Below are 23,128 nucleotides of genomic sequence, written 5' to 3'. Positions count from 1 at the left end.
ATTGCAGAGCATATACATAAGCATGGATGAGACAAAGCCAACATGGATTTAGACAATGGAAATCTTGCCTTACCAATCTACTACATTTCTTTGAAGGGGTGAATAAACATGTGGATATACAGTGGTGGAAATAAGTATTTGATCCCTTGCTGATTTTGTAAGTTTGCCCACTGACAAAGACATGAGCAGCCCATAATTGAAGGGTAGGTTATTGGTAACAGTGAGAGATAGCACATCACAAATTAAATCTGGAAAATCACATTGTGGAAAGTATATGAATTTATTTGCATTCTGCAGAGGGAAATAAGTATTTGATCCCCCACCAACCAGTAAGAGATCTGGCCCCTACAGACCAGGTAGATGCTCCAAATCAACTCGTTACCTGCATGACAGACAGCTGTCGGCAATGGTCACCTGTATGAAAGACACCTGTCCACAGACTCAGTGAATCAGTCAGACTCTAACCTCTACAAAATGGCCAAGAGCAAGGAGCTGTCTAAGGATGTCAGGGACAAGATCATACACCTGCACAAGGCTGGAATGGGCTACAAAACCATCAGTAAGACGCTGGGCGAGAAGGAGACAACTGTTGGTGCCATAGTAAGAAAATGGAAGAAGTACAAAATGACTGTCAATCGACAAAGATCTGGGGCTCCACGCAAAATCTCACCTCGTGGGGTATCCTTGATCATGAGGAAGGTTAGAAATCAGCCTACAACTACAAGGGGGGAACTTGTCAATGATCTCAAGGCAGCTGGGACCACTGTCACCACGAAAACCATTGGTAACACATTACGACATAACGGATTGCAATCCTGCAGTGCCCGCAAGGTCCCCCTGCTCTGGAAGGCACATGTGACGGCCCGTCTGAAGTTTGCCAGTGAACACCTGGATGATGCCGAGAGTGATTGGGAGAAGGTGCTGTGGTCAGATGAGACAAAAATTGAGCTCTTTGGCATGAACTCAACTCGCCGTGTTTGGAGGAAGAGAAATGCTGCCTATGACCCAAAGAACACCATCCCCACTGTCAAGCATGGAGGTGGAAATGTTATGTTTTGGGGGTGTTTCTCTGCTAAGGGCACAGGACTACTTCACCGCATCAATGGGAGAATGGATGGGGCCATGTACCGTACAATTCTGAGTGACAACCTCCTTCCCTCCGCCAGGGCCTTAAAAATGGGTCGTGGCTGGGTCTTCCAGCACGACAATGACCCAAAACATACAGCCAAGGCAACAAAGGAGTGGCTCAGGAAGAAGCACATTAGGGTCATGGAGTGGCCTAGCCAGTCACCAGACCTTAATCCCATTGAAAACTTATGGAGGGAGCTGAAGCTGCGAGTTGCCAAGCGACAGCCCAGAACTCTTAATGATTTAGAGATGATCTGCAAAGAGGAGTGGACCAAAATTCCTCCTGACATGTGTGCAAACCTCATCATCAACTACAGAAGACGTCTGACCGCTGTGCTTGCCAACAAGGGTTTTGCCACCAAGTATTAGGTCTTGTTTGCCAGAGGGATTAAATACTTATTTCCCTCTGCAGAATGCAAATAAATTCATATACTTTCCACAATGTGATTTTCCGGATTTAATTTGTGATGTGCTATCTCTCACTGTTACCAATAACCTACCCTTCAATTATGGGCTGCTCATGTCTTTGTCAGTGGGCAAACTTACAAAATCAGCAAGGGATCAAATACTTATTTCCACCACTGTAGGTGAGTCAGAAGATACTGTCCAGCTTATTTTCAAAAGAGAAAAACGCCTATAGTGCGACCTAAATCGGGAGATAGACGTTTGTCTCGCAAAGGCGCCCAAATCGGTATAATCGAAAGCCGATTTTGGGCGTTTCCAACTGCACTCCATCGCGGAAACGAATAAAGTTGACGGGGGCGTGTTGGAGGCGTGGTGGAGGTGGAACTGGGGCGTGGTTATCAGCCGAGGAGAGATGGGCGTCTTTAGCTGATAATCGAAAAAAAAGGCGTTTTTACCGTGATTTTGGGTCACTTTTTTTGGACCCTTTTTTTTCCACGAACAAGTCCCAAAACAGTGCCCCAACTGCCCAGATGACCACTGGAGGGAATTGGGGATGACATCCCCGGACTCCCCCAGTGGTCACTAACCCCCTCCCACCAAAAAACCCCCCACTTTAAAAACTTCTTTTCCAGCCTGTATGCCAGCCTCAAATGCCATGCCCACCTCCTTGACAGCAGAATGTGTTCGATCCTGTCACAGCCTTTCCCTGGGTCAGATGTGGCTCTCGGGTGCAGTACAGGGTCACATCAGCATTGCATTGTGGTGGGTGTAGGGTATTGGGCTCCGTGATTTCATTAGCTTGTGTTACAGTCTCACAATGTTGGTAGTTGGTAGGCTCTTCTCCCATGGTGCTTTTCCCCCTGCCTACTAGGTCAGAGTGTGCCCTGTTGTGTTTCCTGTTGTAGTCCATGCGGTAGTGGCCATTTTTGTAAGCCAGTTTTAGTTCTCTTTCCTGTGTTAGCCACGTTAGACAACTTAGTTCTTCCCTTGAATGTGGCTGAATAAGGGCATTGTACAGCATTCTGCCAGTTCTGACCTACTGCTCATCTCAGTACCAGGGAGACTTGTTGCCAGTGGGGCACAACCTCTGATCTGCAGTTAACTGTGAGTAAGCGTGCTTATTCCAATAAAAGATGTTTTCGGAGAGATTAGTCTTCAGGTGTCAACTGGTGTGCCAAGGTTATATAGCAGCAACCAGTCCTAGAGGCCTGCGTGTATGCAGGTCCCTGGAGCATTTTTAGTGGGTACCGCAGTGCACTTCAGCCAGGTGGCCCCAGGCCCATCCTCCCCCCCACCTGTAACACTTGTGCTGGTAAACGGGAGGCCTCCAAAACCCACTGTACCCACATGTAGGTGCCCCCTTCACCCCTAAGAGCTATGATAGTGTTGTACATTTGTGGGTTTTGGGGAGGGGGGTTGGGTGTTCAGCACCCTTGGTAAGGGAGCTATGCATGTGGGAACTTTTTTTGAAGTCCACCGCACTGAAGTAGGGTGCCCAGTTGGTGTCCTGGCATATCAGGGAGGCGAGTGTACTACGAATCGTGGCCCCTCCCATGACCAAATGGCTCGGATTAGGACGTTTTTGAGCTGGGCGTTTTTAGTTTCCATTATCGCTAAAAAAACAAACGCCCAGCTCAAAAACGTCCATTTTTTTGAAAATAATGTTCGGCCCGCCCCTTCATGGACCCGTTCTCGGAGATAAACGCCCATGGAGATAGGCATTTCCGTTCGATTATGCCCCTCCACGTATCTGGATTTTCAAAATGCATTTGACAAATTACCTCACAAAAGACTCCTGATGAAATTAGAAAGTCATGAGATAGAAGGCAATTGTCATATTGATGATTAAGAACTTGTTAAAACATAAAAAACAGAGAGTAGGTTTAATTCTTCAGTATTCTCAATGGAGAAGGGTAGACAGTGGGGTTCCCTAGGGGTGTGTTCTGGAACCACTGCTTTTTAACATATCTATAAATGATCTAGAGATGGGAATAAACTAGTGAGATAATTATATTTGCTGATTACATATAATTATAATCTAGTGAGATAATTATATGTGCTGATTACACAAAATTATTTGAAATATTTAAATCACATGAGGATTGTAAGAGGATCTTTTGAGACTGGAAGACTGGGCATCCAAATGGCAGGTGACCTTTAATGTGAACAAGTGCAAAGTGATGCATTTGGGAATGAGGAATCCAAACTATAGGTATGAGATTCAAGATTCCACATTAGGAGTCACTGCCTAGGAAAAGGTCTAGGAGCCTTCATTGATGATAAGTTAAAGCCCTATGCTCAGTGTGCAGTGGTGGCTATGAAAGCTAATAGAATGTTCAGAATTATTAGGAAAGCAATGGAAAACAAAATAAAAATATTATAATGCCTTTGTATTGCTACAATGTGCAACCGCACTTTGAATCATGTGTGTAAATCTGGTCACCACATCTCAAAAAAGATATAGCTGGATTAGAAAAGGTACAGAGAAGGTCAACGAAAATGATAAAGGGAATGGGCTGACTTACCTATGAGGAAAGACTAAGGCAGCTAGGGCTCTTTAGCTTGGAGAAGAGTCGACTAAGGGGAGATATGATAGAGGTCTATAAAATACTGAGTGGAGTGGAATGGGTATATGTGAATTTCTAGTTTTCTTGTTCCAATAATACTAGGATTAGGGGGCACAAAATGAAGCTGCTAAATAGTAAATTGGTAAACCAAAGAAAATATTTTTTCAAACAACATTTAATTAAACTGGAATTCGTTGTCAGAGAATGTGGTAAAAGCGGTTAGCTTTGCAGGGCTTTAAAATGGTTTGGATAATTTCCTAAAAGAAACGATCATAAGCCATTATTAAAATGGACTTAGGAAAATCCACTGCTTATTTCTAGGATAAGCAACATAAAATCTGTTTTACTGTTCTGGGATATTGCCAGGTACTTATGACCTGGATTGGCCACTGTTAGAAACAGGATACTGAACTTGATGGACCTTCACTCTGTCCTAGTATGATATTCTTAGGAAGAACAAGACTGGTTATAACTGCCCCAATTATTATTTCTCACTGAGCTGTAATAACCTTTACTGCAAAAACAACCTCTCAAAGCCTTTTTTTGTGTGATAGTTTTCTACAAATTTATAATTAATGTGCTGTGCTACATGATGTTCCATCACAGTAGATTATTCATTTTCAATGTAAATATATTGTTTTATGTAGCAAATATACATGAGTTTACTATTTATAAAGAAACTAATGTTAATTTGTTAAAGAAATTGGGCTTTTCAGGAATAAAAACATGTAAGAACGTAATATTTATGCTTTTTCATATACATCCATATTTGCCCAAAAAAAATTACTTATGTAGGTATATCGGTCAGGGTTTCTTAGTCATTGTTCATAAACAAATATAAAAGCTTAACATTATAATGCCCCCCCAGACATTAATTGAATGTTCTAATTGTTTTTTTGCACATCTGAAACATTTTTTGTATGTGTTACTGTGGAATTCTTCAGGGATCCAGTTCTTTTTCTCAAAGGACAAAGGATGTATATTTAACCACACCATTCATTGTAATCACGTATTATTCAGAAGCAAAAAAGATCCATTTTTTTCTGTTACAGGTAAGATGAAGTTATTACAATGATCTGTATATGTGAGCATGTACTACAATTTGTACTGTCTATTTTATACATTGATTATGACTGTATGGGAAAGTTCAGGAATTTGCTAGAACATATAACCCAGTAGAAACAAATCATAACTGATCTGATAATCTGCAAGACACAGCTAGGCTAGAAAAGCTCTTACTCAAATATGTCCTGCTGACAAGGTCGTACTCGAATTTCCAGCGATTCTTATCCATGTTGTGTTACTGATCTGGGCAGACCACCACTTTTTACTGCCGGGGTTGCTGGAGGCAGAGTCAGGATGGACCCAGAGGTTCTTCAGGCACTAGGATTGGTAGGATGAAATTTTGCTACTCTTTGGGTTTCTGCCAAGTACTTGTGACCTGGACTGGTTACTGCTAGAAGCAGTACACTAGACTAGACTAGATGGACCATCGGTCTGACCCAGTATGTTCTTTTCTCAATTTGTATACTTTGGAAGATAGGTGGGAAAGGGGAGATATGATAGACATTTAGAAACCTCTCTGACATAAATGGACAGAACACAGACCTCTCCACCTCCAGGAATGCCTCTACTCAAATCAGGCAAGCATGCCCATAATTTTACTCATATGTAAAGATTATTTTATATTTCCAGAAGGTATATGTGTATGTAAGTACACTGAGAGGGGAAGTTATCAAAGTGGGCTACTTTTAAGATGGGTTATAATAACTAGTCTTAATGGTAGCCCGCTTTGACTTCTTTCCCCCTCAGTGAGAAGATAATGTGTATGTTTTATCTGCACTCATATGGGTGTACTCAGGTGTCATTTGTATGGAGCAGGGTAGATCTGAGATGCACACTTGTATTTAAAAAAAATACAGGAATATGCATACACATTTATGCTTACTTTGAAGCAGATGGAAATTCTACTGTAGAATGTATGCACTACAGTAGCGTGTTCTGAATGCCTGTGTTGCTTTTATACAATAGACTTCAAATAGACTCCATTGTGGACTCTAATATTTCACATCAACAACCCTGAGGTGATTCATATATTAACCAATTGAAGGTAGTGGAGTACTCACAATATACTAATATACTCTAGATCTCACACCAATATATACCTCACTAAGGAGTATGTTTACTAAGGTGCATTAGCATTTCTAACGCGCCTTTAAAGTTAAGTTGCGTTAAACGCTAACACGCCTATACACTTCTATGAGTGCATTAGTGTTTAACATGCGTAAACCATTTATGTGCGTTAAAAATGCTAACGCACCTGTAGCACAGCTTAGTAAACATAGACGTAAGAGGAGATTCACGCTCTCTCACCTAAGCAGGAAAAAGCCTCAGTCGACCCTCGCCATTACACAGATCAGTGGCAAGGCAGAAAGTTTTTTTTTCTGCTGTGCATGAGTCTAGAAAGAGCCAGAAAAGGAAAGGGAAAGGCTTTTCTCTGCATGGACTGCAAGGATTGGCTGGGAAGGTGTTGGAGGGTAATGGGTCCGGATAATCGGAAACCCGGATGATCAGCATTCAGATAATTGGTGTTCTACTGTGTTTAAATCCACATATCTGGGTACCAAAGGGTCAGGCTATCCCTTAACTTTCAGAGGATAGTACAGGGGTGGTCTGTGGGCACCACTACAGTGGCCCCTAGCACTGAATCTGTACATTCAATATTATCCACTATCCAGGTACTAGCACTGAATATTCAAATTCAGCTAAAGTGGCTGGAGTTTAAAAGAAATAATAATTGCACCTGCTGTACAAGGACCCAAATGTTTCCACCAAGTAAGTAGCTCATCTTGCCAGTGACTATCTCCCCTCACCTTGCTCTGCCATGTACCTTTTTCAAACATATGTGCCAGTATACACACATAACAGGCCACATAAAATGACTCCTACTTGAAAGTCCACACCACAACAATACATGTCCTTTTGCATGACCCAGATTTAGGAGTGTTTGGGGGCAGAGACTGGGCAAAGGACAGGGGAATTTTTGACTTACATCCCTTATAAAATGTGTGCATTTGTGTTCCCAACAGGCATGATTACTGCCACTTTTGCTCTACTCAAGATTCACCAGTAGTTTAGAATTGTATCTGCTGATATAGAGCCTGTTCTAAAATACAAGTGAAATGGACATTTATGTGCAAGATACATGCAGCATAAATATCCATTTTAGAAAAAATAAATTTATCAAATATCAATGGGTTTGCTGTCACAGTAACCACTTTCCCCTACTAGTGTGGCATTAGAGAGTGAAGAAAGGCAGAAGCCATTGGGGGATTAAGGGGGCAACTCCCTCAATCCCCCCAATAGAGTATTGTTTAATAGCAGTTTGCCACATTCTAAATGTGCCTGGGAGCAGGCATAAGTCCTGACATTGATACACAGCTTAGTAAAAGGGCCCCTAAGATGATAGTGGGTGATAAAGAAATACTGAAAGCAGGAAGACAGATCTACAGTTTCAAAAGACTTAAAGGAACAGGGAAAACAAATTGTACCACCAGGCAGAGGAGATTCTTTAAAGAAGCAGCAGCACAACATGAAAAACACCTCTAGTGCTGGTGTATAGAAAACACAACACATGCAGAAAAGTTGCAAGGCATTTACTGCAAAGCATGTTTAAAACCAAAAGAGAACAATTATAAAGTAGTATGTATCTTATTATTGAGCTCATTTTTGAAACAGAAAATGTCTCAAAAGGGGCACAAAGCAGTATATGGACATTCTGTTTGCCAATATATTAATATATTAAGACATTTTCTATGCAGTTTGATGTGTGGTGAGCATGTTGGGGGTGCAACTTGAAACCACTCAAAATCTCCAATAGAAAACTCTTCAGTAAAAGAAACCAAATAATCTACAAAACCAAAGAGAGGAACTAATTGTCTGCAAATAGCCCTAACTTAAATTTTTTCTCTCCTCACACATTATAGTATAAAACATATTCACAGTATAGTATGTTCTTATGTATATATATATATGTGTAAGGGAACCCTCGGAAGATACCACTCATCGGCACTATCATAAATTCTTTTGCCTAGTGGCATAGCATCTCTTCATTGGGCTATCCCTTGATTCAATTTTATAGTGCTATTGCAAACGCATAGAAAGTGCTCAAAATGCATGTGCTCAAAACAATAAACGTATCTTTTCTTAAAGTCGTGTCCGTGTCTCCTGCTGCTGAAATCCACTTGGGCGCAACTTGGGCATTCCTAACATTTGAACGTTTTTTTTCCCATAATGGAACAGAACAAAACCATCCAGGGCTACAATTTAGATGTTTTGGTCTAGACCTGTTTTTACTATAAATTAGCCATAAAAAAGTGCCCTAAATGACAAGATGACCACTGGATGGACTAAAGCATGACCCCCTTAATCTTCCAGTGGTCATAGAACTCCAACCACCCTCACCACCTCAAAGATGTAAAAGAAACAACACATACTAACTTCTGGCCAGTCATATTAGAACAGAACGCAAGACCCAGGAATAGGCTACTGGTCAATGAGTGCACTGTAGAGAAGGGGATCCAGGCCCATATCCCATTCTAACTAGTACACTTGTGGTGGAACATATGGGCCCTCCAAAACTCACCAAAAACCTACTATACCTATAAATAGTTGGCAATATCAGGCATAAGGGCTATTATAGTGGTGTACATTTGGGTTAAGTAGGTTTTTGGTGGGTTTTGAAGTGCTCCCCATACAATATAAATGGGCAATGATGAGATGTGTACCTGGGACCTTTTGTGTGAAATCCACTGCAGTGCCCCCTAGAGTGCCCCACAGCTCTGCTGGGATGTATGTGTGACCAGTCTACTAAGAAAACTGGCTTCTGCTATATCCCAAATGTTTGATTTTGTGCAGATTTCACTTGGACTTCTTTTTTTTTCCAAAAATGGTCCAAAAAGATAGATATACTGAGTACAACATCTTGCAAATGGCCATTAAAAAAAAGAAAGATAGATGTTTTTCAGGTTCAAAAACGACCATGTTCGCTACTGGATTTTCCAACATTTTCCGCAAAACATCCAAAGTTGATTTTAGATGTCATATCGAAAATATCCTCCACATAGTCTGACATTATAAAAATACTGAAAAAACACTGGCATGTGACACAAGCAATACCTGAATTTACTGATAAAGTGCTCCTAGTGGCTTTTAAAAGTTACAGGAATCTGGAGCACCGTCAGTACTACCTATGTCCTCTAAGAATAAGAAAGATGCTGTTTTGGGACATTACCCATGTCACAACTGCTCTGTATGCCATGTTAATCTTAAAACCAAGTATTTTGAGCATTCAGTTACAGAAGATAGATATGAAATATGGCATTTCTCAAATTGTGAAACAGAAAGAGTTGTATATGTAGTGTCTTGGCCTTGAAAACTTCTTTACATTGGGAAAACTGAAAGGGGTCCTTTTACTAAGCTGCACTGAAAAATGGCTTGCAGTAGTGTAGGCGCAGGTTTTGGGCATACACTGATCCATTTTTTAGTACGCCTTTTAAAATCGCTTGCTGAAAATGGATGTGTGACAAAATCAAAATTGCCATGTATCTATTTTGGGTCTGCGACCTTACCGCCAGCCATTGATGTAGTGGTAAAGTCTTACATGGTAACTGGTCGGTAATGACCTACATGTGCCAAATGCGGCCGAAAATAAAAATAATTTTTCGACCGTGCGTATCAGCATCATGCCAAAACTGAAATTACCACAAGAGCCACACGGTAGCCTGGCGGTAACTTCATTTTGGCGAATATTGGGCAAACGTGGAGGGGCATAATCGAAAGGGATGCCCAAGTTTTGCTGAGGACGTCCTTGCAAAATGTCCTGCTGGAGGGGTATTATCGAAACAAGATGGACGTCCATCATTTGTTTCGATAATACAGTCAGCGATGCCCAAATCTTTAAATTTAGGTCATCCTTAGAGATGGTCATCCCTAGACTTGGTCGTTTCTGATTTTCGGTGATAATGGATAACAAGGACACCAATCTCAGAAACGACTAAATCCAAGCCATTTGTTCGTGGGAGGAGCCAGCATTCGTAGTGCTCTGGTCCCCCTGACATGCCAAGAAACCAACCGGGCACCCGAGGAGACACTGCAGTGGACTTCAGAAATTGCTCCCAGGTGCATAGCTCCCTTACCTTGTGTGCTGAGCCCCACAACCCCGCCCCCCAACCCACTCCCCACAACTGTACACCACTACCATAGCCCTTATGGGTGAAGGGGGGCACCTAGATGTGGGTACAGTGGGTTTGTGGTGTGTTTTAGAGGGCTCACATTTACCACCACAAGTGTAACAGGTAGGGGGGGGATGGGCCTGAGTCTGCCTGCCTGAAGTGCACTGCACCCACTAAAACTGCTCCAGGGACCTGCATGCTGCTGTCATGGACCTGAGTATGACATTTGAGGCTGGCATAGAGGCTTAGAGGCATATTTTCAAAGCACTTAGCCTTCCAAAGTTCCATAGAAACCTATGGAACTTTGGAAGGCTAAGTGCTTTGAAAATATGCCTCTTAGTCGTAAAAAAAACAGGACCAGGTAAAGTTGTCCAAGTGCTCATCAGGGACGCCCTTCTTTTTTCCATTATGGGTTGAGGATGTCCAAGTGTTAGGCACACCCAAGTCCCGTCTTCGCTATACCTCCAACACGCCCCCATGAACTTTGGCCGTCCCTGCAATGGAAAGCAGTTGGGGAAGTAAAAAATCGGCTTTCAATTATACCGATTTGGATGACTACTACTACTATTTATCATTTCTATAGCTCTACAAGGCATACGCAGCGCTGCACACCATACACAAAAAGACAGTCCCTGCTCAAAGAGCTTACCCTGTGAGAAGGACGTCCTTCTTCCGATTTGTGTTGAAAGATGGACTTCCTTCTCTTTCGAAAATAAGCCTGATTGAGTCTCACGCAACTTAGTAAAAGGGCCCCTAAAAGCTTTGAATAAAAAAATATTAGGAAAATTGTAAGAGCTTTGAATAAAAGAATCATTGAGCACAGAAGTGCTATAAGGAAAATTGTGGAGAAGCCACTTGTAGAGCATATGCTTGCAAAACAACATAAATTTGATAAATTATGTTTTATTTCTATCCACAAGATACAGGTACATTGTGAATTGTTTGTTTTTACGAGAGGTGAAAAAGTTCATTTTTAGGAATAACACCATAGGGCTCATTTTTGAAAGAGGACACCCATCTTTGAAAGAGATGGACGTCCTTCTCCCAGGGTCATCCAAGGTTTCGATTATCACCGAAAATCAGAAACGACCAAGTGTGGGGATGACCAAATTTAAGGATTTGGATGTCCCTGACGGTATTTTTGAAATGAAAGATGGACGTCCATCTTGTTTTGAAAATACGGGTTTCCCCGCCCCTGGATCGGGACGTTTTGTGAGGACCTCCATATCAAAACATGGACGTCCCTTTCGAAAATGCCCCTCCATGTCACCCGATAGTCTCAATATTGAATCAGATCTCTCTATATTTTTATAATTTTGTAAGAAAAGGGACACATGGCCATGCATATAACTATTTTGCATAATTATCAATATTTGCTCTTATAATACATTATTTATTCAATGTTAATAGTTTATGGTTTAATTATGATTTTATGATTTAGATTAACAATAAGCATGTTCTGTTCTTATTAATATATACAGTATTATATGAATACTGGATCATACCGATGGTCCATCTAGTCCAGTATTCTGCTTCCAGCAGTAACCGGAGGAGTGGCCTAGTGGTTAGGGTGGTGGACTTTGGTCCTGAGGAACTGAGTTCAATTCCCACTTCAGGCACAGGCAGCTCCTTGTGACTCTGGGCAAGTCACTTAACCCTCCATTGCCCCAGGTACAAATAAGTACCTGTATACAATATTTAAGCCGCATTGAGCCTGCCATGAGTGGGAAAGCACGGGGTACAAATGTAACAAAAACAAATTCCTACCAGAAACCCAAAGAGTAACAAGATTCCATGCTACCAATCCCAGGGCTTAATATTCCATGTTACCAATCCCAGTGCCTGAATAACCTCTGGGTCCATCTTGAATCTGCCTTCAGTTTGTTAAGAGATTAATGTGTAAATTGATAAGCTTAGCAGTATGACAGTTAGTGTGTGTTAATTTGTACCTGAACTGCATGCTGTGTTAGGAAACAGGAGCTGGAAAGGTTATAGGGGGAGAATGGTTATGGACTGCACACATGCGGTTAGTACACGGTATTTACTGTGCGTTAATTGTTACTTGTGCAGTTAGTTTACGTGCATGAATTTAGAGAATTTCAGTATTCATAACTAACCATCTGAAAACATTTGCATACAGGGGATAATTTATACCAGGGAGCCTATGTGATGGCCTATTGTATGTCAGCATCAGGGCAATTTTATCAAGATTAGGGCAAGTCTATAAGGAGGTCGCCTATAGTTATGTACCAGATACATATATACAATACGGGTTGGATTCAGTAAAAGGCACTCAAAATTGTGTAAGTACAAGATTATACATGCGTGGAGGGGCATAATCGAACGGGGCGCCCAAGTTTTCCTGAAGGCGTCCTCGCAGGACGTCGGGAAGGGGCAGGGAAACCCATATTGTCGAAACAAGATGGGCGTCCATCTTTCATTTTGATAATACAGTCGGGGACACCCAAATCTTAATATTTAGGTCGACCTTTGAGATGGTCGTCCCCGATTTTCAGCGATAATGGAAACCGAGGACGCCCATCTCAGAAATGACCAAAATCCAAGCCATTTGTTCATGGGAGGAGCCAGCATTCATGGTGCACTGGTCCCCTTCATATGCCAGGACACCAACCGGGCAGCCTAGGGGGCACTGCAGTGGACTTTACAAATTGCTCCCAGGTGCATAGCTCCCTTACCTTGGGTGCTGAGCCCCCACAAAACCCACTCCCCAAAACTGTACACCACTACCATAGCCCTAAAGGGTGAAGGGGGGCACCTACATGTGGGTACAGTGGGTTTCTGATGGGTTTTGAAGGGCTCACATTTACCACCACAAGTGTAACAGGTAGGGGGGGATGGGCCTGGGTCCGCCTGCCTGAAGTGCACTGCACCCACTAAAACTGCTCCAGGGACCTGCTTACTGCTGTCAGGAAGCTGGGTATGACATTTGAGGCTGGCAAAAAATATTTTTAAAGTTAATTTTTAGGCTGGGAGGGGGTTGGTGACCACTGGGGGAGTAAGGGGAGGTCATCCCCGATTCCCTCTGGTGGTCATCTGGTCAGTTTGGGCACCTTTTTGAGGCTTGGTTGCAAGAAAAAATGGACCAAGTAAAGTCGTCCAAGTGCTCATCAGGGATGCCCTTCTTTTTTCCATTATTGGCCGAGGACACCCATGTGTTAAGCACGCCCCAGTGCCGCCTTTGCTATGCTTCCAACACGCCCCCGTTAACTTTGGTCATCCCTGTGACAGAAAGAAGTTGAGGACACCCAAAATTGGCTTTCGATTATGCCGATTTGGACGATCCTGGGAGAAGGACGCCCATCTTGCGATTTGTGCTGAAAGATGGGCAACCTCTTTCGAAAATAAGCCTGATATTCTGCAATGTAATTATAGAACGGCCCTTGTCCATATGAAACACATGTTTATATTTATGTTTATTTATGGTTTGATGAATCACCAAATTTTGGACAAGTCTAGGAGATCTATAATGTTAAACAACTTCCAAAGAGAGAAAGGAACTCCAATAAATGTCAGAAAAGTACTCAATTACACACTTAGAAGCATCCAATCTTTTTTTTTTAATGCTCCTGTTCTTGATCCACCAGCATTAAGAAAGGTTGAACGATATTGAAAATATCAGTTTTGAAATTCTTCTAAGTCGCTTTGACACAAAGTCCCAGAGACAAATTGTTCCAAAGAAAAGGAGCTAGAAAGAAAAAAAAGCACCCATTCCTGCTTTACACTGTGATAATTCTTTATAAAATGCCGCTATAATGCAGAGTTGTTTAAGATTTATGAAAAGTTTGGTTGAATTTCAGGGGGAGGGGGGGAATGGGACAACATTTCAAGAGATGGACACTCCATAAAGATCCCTATACGCTTAAGTAGTACCACTGAAAATGTGAAGATAAAGAGATAATTCACTCACTTCACCTTAAGTCTGCTGTTTTGTGTAATCCACTTAAACAGATACAGTTGCTGAGACAAAAGCTGTATATCTTTGCTGTAGGATAAATGTATGCAAAACTGTAGCATATAATATTCTCATGTTATGTTAAATGAAGATATTTATTCATCAAAAGAACGTGTTGGTTGGGGGAAATGCAACTTGTACTCATAAGTTGGAGTTATTGCTGATTGGTAAATCTAAAAATCCTTGTGCATTCAAAAACATACATAACATTCCATTGTTATACAGAAACCAAAAACAAGCTTGGATGAGTTCCAAGTTTTCCTTGACTGGTATGACATTTGCTTCATACGGGAGGTGAAAAGATTTCAGCTTCATACAGGAAAACAAGGAGATGTCATTTTATTTTTGGACAATGCACCTTCAGATCCTACAGCTGAAAGCCTAGAGTGAGAGGAAGGTAGATTCAAAGTGCTTTTTTTGCCACCAAATGTGACATCTTTAATGCAGCCAATGGATAAAGGAGTTATTGTTTCATTAAAATGAGTTTACAGGAAACAACTGCTAAGAAAAACTTATTTTGGCTGACATAGAAACTGAAAGTGCCATGATCCAATTCATATGAGAATTGAACATAAAATATTCTTCCTACATGGTTGCTGACACTTGGAATCATGTAAAAAACCAAACCCCTGAAAAACACATGGAACATAATTCTAATCAAAACAGAGAGACCTGGAGAAGGAGAAGAAGATGATGTCCTTAAAAACATTGCCAGAGATTTTGTACAGGTTCCTGGTTGCTCTGATTGTGATGTTGAGAATATCTCTGAATGGATATGCAGTGATGCAAATGATCCAGGATATCAGATCATAACAGATGATAAAATAAATAATCGGTCTTGAAGCAATTAAGTGTACAGTAGAGTATACTTTATGTATAAGAAATACAGCACCGTATTGTACTTTACTTTTAGAAACAGTACTTTTTGATTAGAACTACTATATTTTATACTTTTTTTTACAAACATATTGAAGAAAATAAACTAATGTTTAATAAGCAATGCTATAATTTTATTTTCTTTACAAAAATTTGATATGTCCAATTATCCAGATTTATGATTATCCGGACCAACCTCTGCAGAGGATAATCGGCATTCTACTCTACCGGTGTGATTGTTTCTTCTACAAGGACAACAAATCTAGGCAAAAATGCTTATATTTCCTGATGTTCATGTATATTATAATGCATTCAATAATCAACTATTCCAGTCACAATGGAGTCTTGTTTGATGGAAAACACATAAAAGATATTTAGTCCTTCAAGCCATAAATATCTTTAATATTCATAGGATTATTTTCTGATTTTCTTTCCTTCTTATTCCAACAGCACATGTCCAGCTCTCTGTCCTGCCGAAAATGAAAGGCAAAAACCAAACGTCTGTGACCGAGTTCATCCTATTAGGATTTTCTGATCTCTCCAGACTGCAGAATTTACTATTTGTTGCGTTTTTTGTCATGTATATTCTCACTGTACTGGGAAACATCAGCATAATTACAGTAGTTAGAATTGATCCTCAACTTCAAACACCCATGTACTATTTTCTCTCTAACTTATCATTTGTAGATATCTGTTACTCCTCAACAATCACCCCAAAGGCTTTGGTTGACTTCAAAGTGGAGGAAAACACCATCTCCCTGCTTGAATGTGCTATGCAACTCTTTATGTTTGTAACCCTAGCAGCTACAGAGTGTCTCTTGTTGGCCGTGATGGCGTATGATCGTTATGTGGCAATATGCAACCCCTTGCATTATACTGTTGTGATGACTAGGACAGTCTGTACCCAGTTAATGATTGGTGTGTACATGATTAGCACTGTATATTCCTTGATCCAAACTGTTAATATATTCTCAGTGAATTTCTGTGGATCCAATGAGATTAATCATTTCTATTGTGATGCCCATCCACTGTTAAAGCTCTCCTGCTCTGATACCTCCTCTAATGAGATAGTATTGTCTGTTTTTGGTGGCATTTATTGTTTTCTATCAGTTATAGCAATAGTCCTGTCATACATATTTATTATTTCTGCTATCTTGAGAATGCGGTCTTCAAAGAGCATACGTAAAGCTTTCTCTACTTGTGGGTCTCATTTTATCACAGTGATTATATTTTTTGGGACTATAATCTTCATATATGTAATCCCAAGTTCCTTTTTTTCTCTATATACAAATCGTGTGCTTTCTGTAATATACACAATGGTAATTCCAATGGTTAATCCCATGATCTACAGCCTCAGGAACAAAGATGTTAAACGAGCATTAAGAAAAGTCTTGGAGACAAAATGGTTTTGTTATACAAATAATTTCTTTTCCTGATTAAATAAAAAAGAAGTATAAATGCGAATCAGCAGATATAGTAAAAGGGTAAAGGGTCATGGTCTTGATGTACTGCCTTTCTGTGGTACAACCAAAGTGGTCTATGCTGGTACTTTTTTCTGTCCCTTATGGCCTCACAATCTGTTTTGTACCTGGGGCAATGGAGGGTTAAGTGACTTGCTCAGAGTCACATGGAGCTGCCATGGGAATTGAACCCAGTTTCCCATGATCTCAATCGACTGCACTAACCATGAGGTACAGTTGTTTACCTTTCAACAGAATGCCTCATGTTGTATTTGAAATAAAACAAAGTTGAGGTAGTGTGCAATAAAATATTTGAAATGTGGTCACTTTGGAGATTGTTGTTTGTTGGGAGTGGAGTGCATATCAATTTCCTTCTTCCACCTTGCATGCATTGCTAATCACCTCCTCTCTCTTGCTCTTCCCTTGTCCTCCCCTGCCTGCATGTCCTTTTCCCTCTTTCCTGTGATAACTTCAGCATTCTACATAGTAACAAAGTATTTGTTTAGCACATTTACTTTTTCCTCATCATTCTCCACATAGCGGTTCGCATAATCTTATAGAGGGGCATAATCAAACGGGGATGACCATCTCTAAGGATGCCCATCTCTGAGAATGTCCCCGCAAATGAACGGGGCATCTTGCATTATCAAAACAAGATGGGTGTCTATCTTTCATTTCGATAATACGGTCGGGGACGCCCAAATCTCAACATTTAGGTTGACCTTAGAGATGGTTGACCTAAATGTTGAGATTGTTGACCTTAGAGATGGGCGACCTCGGTTTTAGCCGATAATGGAAACCGAGGACGCCCATCTCAAAAACGATATTCAGTGGGAGATAGCCGGCTGCATCCTGCTGAATATTGCTGGTTAGTGCCTAGCAGATAGCTGGATATATTGCATGGTATAAAAGGCTATTTGCCAAATTTTCTGCATGTTGTCGGCTAAGTTTGGTGAACAAATATGTCTGAGTCAATATCTGGAATATCTTTGGCCAGTTCCAACTTAACCAACCAGTGTTGAATATCAGCTTGGCCAGTTAAGTTGAAACTGGTGAAAATAAACTGAATATTCAATGCCAGTCACTGAAAATCGCTCAGCATTGAATATCTGGGCTCAGTGCTGACCATGGGAGGCAGCCAGGCTACCTTTTGCAGTCTGAATATCGGCCCCAGGGAGTGATCCTTTGGATACTCAGTCATGTATCACCCACTCTCTCACACCAAGGTAAAAAAAGGCTTATTATGAGAAACAATAATGTTTTTCTTATAGGCTTAGTTATTCCACTGTGATGTTGCCATCTCAACACTACTGGCGGAGATGCTATCCAATGAAGGGGACCACATTTGAATCAACACAGCAGGCTTAAAATGCGGCCTAATCTTTCATGTATATGTGTTTGCATGGACTAGCTACTCTACTTAACTGAGGTATATTAAACTGAAGACATGAATGATGTGACCAAGGTAATATCCAAGCCAGGAGGAACAAATATCAGATCCAACATATGACCTGCCACATGCATTGCTGTCTCAACAATTTGTATAAAGTCGAATACAGAAAATACATCAAGCATAACATGATTTTGTTACCAAGAATATACATCATAGAGAAGTGATAGGCAATCTTTCCAAATGAAGGGCTGCATGAATGTAAGAACTTTTAATTGGTGGGATTCACATCCCTCCCTTGGTGTCCAGCATTCCCAACCTCTGAACCCTCAGCAAGGTGTTTCCTTCATTACCTCCCTTCCTCAATGTGGCAATACTACAATCAGTAAAACAGGTATCAAGGCTAGCTAGAACAGTGCTTGAGCATCTGCACATTGTCAAGGCCTGCTGGATCCTGCCTCTTCCGAACTTCTTGTTTCAAAGGGGACAGAAGTCATCAGGCCTTAACCATATTTTTTTTTTCTGTGTAGAACATGAGTCCAGCAAGGCAACCTTGTGTAAGATTAGGATCATTGGAAAAGTTTGGACATTACAGAGTCATCATTTATGCTGATGATGCAGTTAATTGTCAATGCTTCATAACAGAATCAAGGCAACTCCACAACCTTCCAGCAGAATTGTAGAAACAGGCAGCAGTCAGGAAGGCAGTCAGCACTAAAGCACCTACTCTGGACCTTGGTTAGTAGTCCTCTGGGCTCAAAACTAAAAAATCATCTGCCTGTCTTGAAACACACTATCAGGGAGATGTGTGGGGCTAAAAAAGGATTAAGGTTAGAGAGACAGAGTTTTGGGCACCTTGCCACTCTCAGCTGTGTCCATTTTTTGAACACTGAATCACAATGCCAATGTCTGTTTTATTGCAGAAACAAGCAAAGAGCTAATGCATGACAGTAAAGTGGAGACTGTCCCAATTACTTTTTCTCTCTGAGCTGTACTAACCTTTACTGCGAAAACAAGCCTTTCTTGTGTGATGGTTTTCTACAAATGTATAATTAGTGTGCTGTGGGCTTTACTGACTTTGTGAGTAGAGAAGTTTGTTTATGAGAGCATCTCTCCGCTTGATCTTATGCAAAGTCTTGGCATCTATACGATATTATCTCTTAACGGGACAGCACGGCTGCACATCATATTGTTTCCATCAAACGTACTGACTGTTATAACATAGCCATACACACTCTGCTACATTTTGCGACCCCTGACGCAGGCGCTACGTGCGAAAACACGGACCGTGTCGGGTCCATTTAAAGATATGTTCCTCTAAACGCATGATTAAAAGTTGTGTCTCCTGTTTTTGAAGGCTCCTGGTACTTTTCTGTTTTGTTATATGTAGCAAAGTATACATGAGTTTGCTACTTTCATAGGAAGAAAAACATGCAAGAACTTTTAATATTTTAGTGTTTTTTCATATACATCCCTTTTTGCAAAAAAAAAAAAAAAAAAGAGAGCTTATGTAGGTATATTGGTCAGGGTTTCTTAGTCATTCTTTACCAAACAAATGTTTTTAAAAAAAATACCACAGTTTAACATTAGAATGCTCCCCAGACATTAATTGGCGTTCTAATTGTTTCTTTGCACATCTGAAACTTTTTTTTTTTTTACTTTGGAATACTTCAGGGATCCAGTTTCTCTTCTCACAAGACCAAGAATGAGTATTTAACCATACCATTAGTTGTATTCACATAATATTCAGAAGCAGGAACAGTCCATTTTTTTCCTGGTGCAGGTAAGAAGAAGCTATTAGAATGATCTGTATATATCAGCATGTCCTACAAATTTACTGGCTGTGATGTAGCTTGATTGTGACTATATGGGAAAGTTTAGGAATTTGCTAGAATATGCAACTCACATGTAACTCATAAGTGGTCTGATAATCAGCAAGACATAGCCAGGTTAGAAAGGCTCTAACTCAAATAAGTCCTGTTGACAAGGTTGTACTCAAATTTTCAGCGACACTTACCCATGTTGTGCCACTAAATATCTAGGCAGACCACCACATCATTATCTAGTTAGTGCCAGGGAGGTCTGGCAGCAGAGTCGAGATGGACCCAGAGGTTATTCAGGCACTAGGATTGGTAACATGGAATATTAAACCCTGGAATTGGTAGCATAGAATCTTGCTGCTCTTTGGGTTTCTGCCAGGTACTTGTGACCTGGAATAGCCACTGCTGGAAGCAGAATACTTGGCTAGATGGACCATCAGTCTGACCCATTTTTATGTTCTCCACTTCCACTCAGATCAGGCAAGCATGTTGTATGCCAATAATTTTACAAAGATGAAAAGATTGTTTACGTGTCCAAAATGTAAATGTGTGTATAAGCACTGTGAGAGGGGAAATTATCAAAATGGGCTACTTTTAACATGGGTTAGGATAACCAGTTTTCATGGTAATCCTCTTTGATAACTACCCCCCCTCAGTGAGTAGACAGTGCATATGTATATCGGCACTCATGTGGGTGTATGGGGTGTCATTTGTATGGAGCTGGGTGGAACTGTGATGTACATTTGTATTTTAAATGATACTGGAATATACACACACATTTAAGCTTACTTTGAAGCAGATGGAAATGTCTGCTGCAGAATTTATGCACTACAGGAGCTTGTTCTGAATGCCTGTGTTGCTTTTATAAAATAGACTTCAAATAGACTCCATTGTTGACCCTAATATTTTACATGACCAACCTTCAGGTGATTTATATATTACCTGAGTTTATCTGATGTCATACAGTTTTTTCAGAAGTCTGAATTACATTGGATCTCCTGAATAAATATCTTCATTTAATATAATGTAACAATATTATATTCTACAGTTTTGCAAGAATATGGCATAAATGTATACTACAACAAAGATATTTAGCTTTTGTCTCAGTAACTGTATCTGTGTAAGTGGATCACACAAAACAGCAGACTTAAGGTTAAGTGAGTGAATTATCTCTTTATCTTCACATTTTCAGTGGTACTATTAAAGCAGATAGGGATCTTTATGGAAGGGGTCCATGTCTTGAAATGTTGATGTCTTAACCTCTCACCCCCTCAATTTTCAACCAAACATTTCTAAAATCTTAAACAACTAAGGGCCCCTTTTGCCAAGCTGTGGAAAAAGGTGGCCTGCTCTGGTTCATTTTGTAGCTGATACAAAGAGTCTTCTGCACATCTAATTGCTGGCTTCCAGTTACTGAATTGCACCCTTAGTAGGTGCCTGTTTTCCTTCATATAATAGATTTCAAATCAGCACCCCTTTATAGAACTGTTCTCCAAGGGTCCCTTAGATGGCAATTTAATAAAGGGACACCAATTTGGAACTTGTTTTTTTTTTTTTAAAGGAAAGTAGACACCTAGGGGGTTGTTTACTAAAGCTTAGCTCAAGTTACCTGCAGCAGGGCCCATAGGAATAAAATGGGCCCTGCTGCAGATAACTCGAGCTAAGCTTTAGTAAACAGGGGGGCTAGATTCCTTAATAAAATACTAGCAGAGCAGAGCAAACATGCACCCGTATTTTAAACATAAGCATTTACACCAATCATAGTTCTTTTGTAAATGCCAGGTCTAGTAGAGTAAAAATACGTACAAATTATTGTATACTATTATTTAGTGAATAAGTGTGCTCTATCCAGACTCAACCCATGTGAAGGTCCATCTTTAAACTAAGTGCCATAACAAATACTACCATTTTATAGGATAGAGCATAACTGGAATATTGGTATTTAGGTGTGTATGTGCACACGTATACCAATATATTGGTTAGTTAAATACTTTTTGTTCCCTAAATGTAGGTGCCCTGTTTATAAAATAACCCTTATAATGCCTCCTCTTGATGAGGTGGTCAGTGTTAACTGAACAAGTAACAATTAGTGTACAGTGAGTATCGTGTACTAACTGCAGTGTGTAGCCCATAACCATTCTCCTCCTACAACCTTTCCAACTCCGGTTCCCTAACACAGCATGCAGTTCAGGTACAAATTAGCATACACTAACTTTCATACTGCTGTACATATTAATTTATACATTAATCAACTAACAAACTTTGTAAAAGGGGAAAGGGGATGGGATTTGATATACCTCCTTTCTAAAGTTACAATCAAAGCAGCCAATGAAGGACAGACTTCTACTGTGTATGTCCATTATATTGCAAGACAGATCAGGATGGGCTGGAGTGGGTTTCAACAGTTGAGAAGTAGGGGTATTGCAGGGCATATTTTTTTTATGATCTGAGCCCTGAAAATGGCGAGGGTGGATCAGGATCAATATTTCTTATGCCATATTCATATAGAGGGGCATAATCGAACGGGGCTGGCCATCTATATGGCCGGCCCCGTAAAGCGGCGACCCGACCATATTATCGAAACAAGATGGCCAGCCATCTTTCGTTTCGATAATACGGTCTGATCCGGCCAGATCTCAACATTTGGGCCGGCTTTAGAGATGGCCAGCATTGGTTTTCAGCGATAATGGAAACTAATGGCGGCCATCTCAAACCCAGCCAAATCCAAGGCATTTGGTCGTGGGAGGAGCTAGCATTTGTAGTGCACTGGTCCCCCTCACATGCCAGGACACCAACCGGGCACCCTAGGGGGCACTGCAGTGGACTTCAAAAATTGCTCCCAGGTGCATACCTCCCTTACCTTGTGTGCTGAGCCTCCCAAAACCCACTCTCCACAACTGTACACCACTACCATAGCCCTTAGGGATGAAGGGGGGCACCTGCATGTGGGTACAGTGGGTTTTGGGGGGGGGGGGGGTTGGAGGGCTCCCATTTACCACCACAAATGTAACAGGTAGGGGGGGTGGGCCTGGGTCCACCTGCCTGAAGTGCACTGCACCCACAAAAAAACTGCTCCAGGGACCTGCATACTGCTATCAGGGAACTGGGTATGCCATTTCAGGCTGGCAAAAAAATGTTATTAAAAAAAAAGTTTTGGGTGGGAGGTGGTTGGTGACCATTGGGGAAGTAAGAGGAGGTGATCCCCGATTTCCTCCGGTGGTCATCTGGTCAGTTGGGGCACTTTTTGGAGGCTTGGTCCTAAAAATAAATGGACCA

General features: G+C 41.0%; 1 protein-coding gene across 1 annotated transcript; it reads left to right on the top strand.

The window, feature by feature from the left end:
• The first annotated feature begins 5,068 nt into the window (after positions 1–5,068).
• LOC115461213 (olfactory receptor 1038-like) lies at positions 5,069–16,618 on the top strand. The gene is made up of 2 exons (XM_030190889.1): positions 5,069–5,152; positions 15,633–16,618. Exon 2 carries the CDS (start codon positions 15,662–15,664, stop codon positions 16,616–16,618), a length of 957 nt encoding a protein of 318 aa, XP_030046749.1. The 5' UTR covers positions 5,069–5,152; positions 15,633–15,661.
• The last annotated feature ends 6,510 nt before the right edge of the window (positions 16,619–23,128 follow it).

The sequence above is a fragment of the Microcaecilia unicolor genome, chromosome 1 (assembly GCF_901765095.1).
Source record: "Microcaecilia unicolor chromosome 1, aMicUni1.1, whole genome shotgun sequence".
NCBI classification, from domain to species: domain Eukaryota; kingdom Metazoa; phylum Chordata; class Amphibia; order Gymnophiona; family Siphonopidae; genus Microcaecilia; species Microcaecilia unicolor.
The sequence above is the reverse complement of the archived record's forward strand: the minus strand, read 5'-3'. Positions and strand labels throughout refer to the sequence as shown.

Coding starts and splice junctions, on each gene's coding strand:
- LOC115461213 (XM_030190889.1), top strand. CDS start 15,662: ATGAAAGGCAAAAACCAAACGTCTGTGACCGAGTTCATCCTATTAGGA.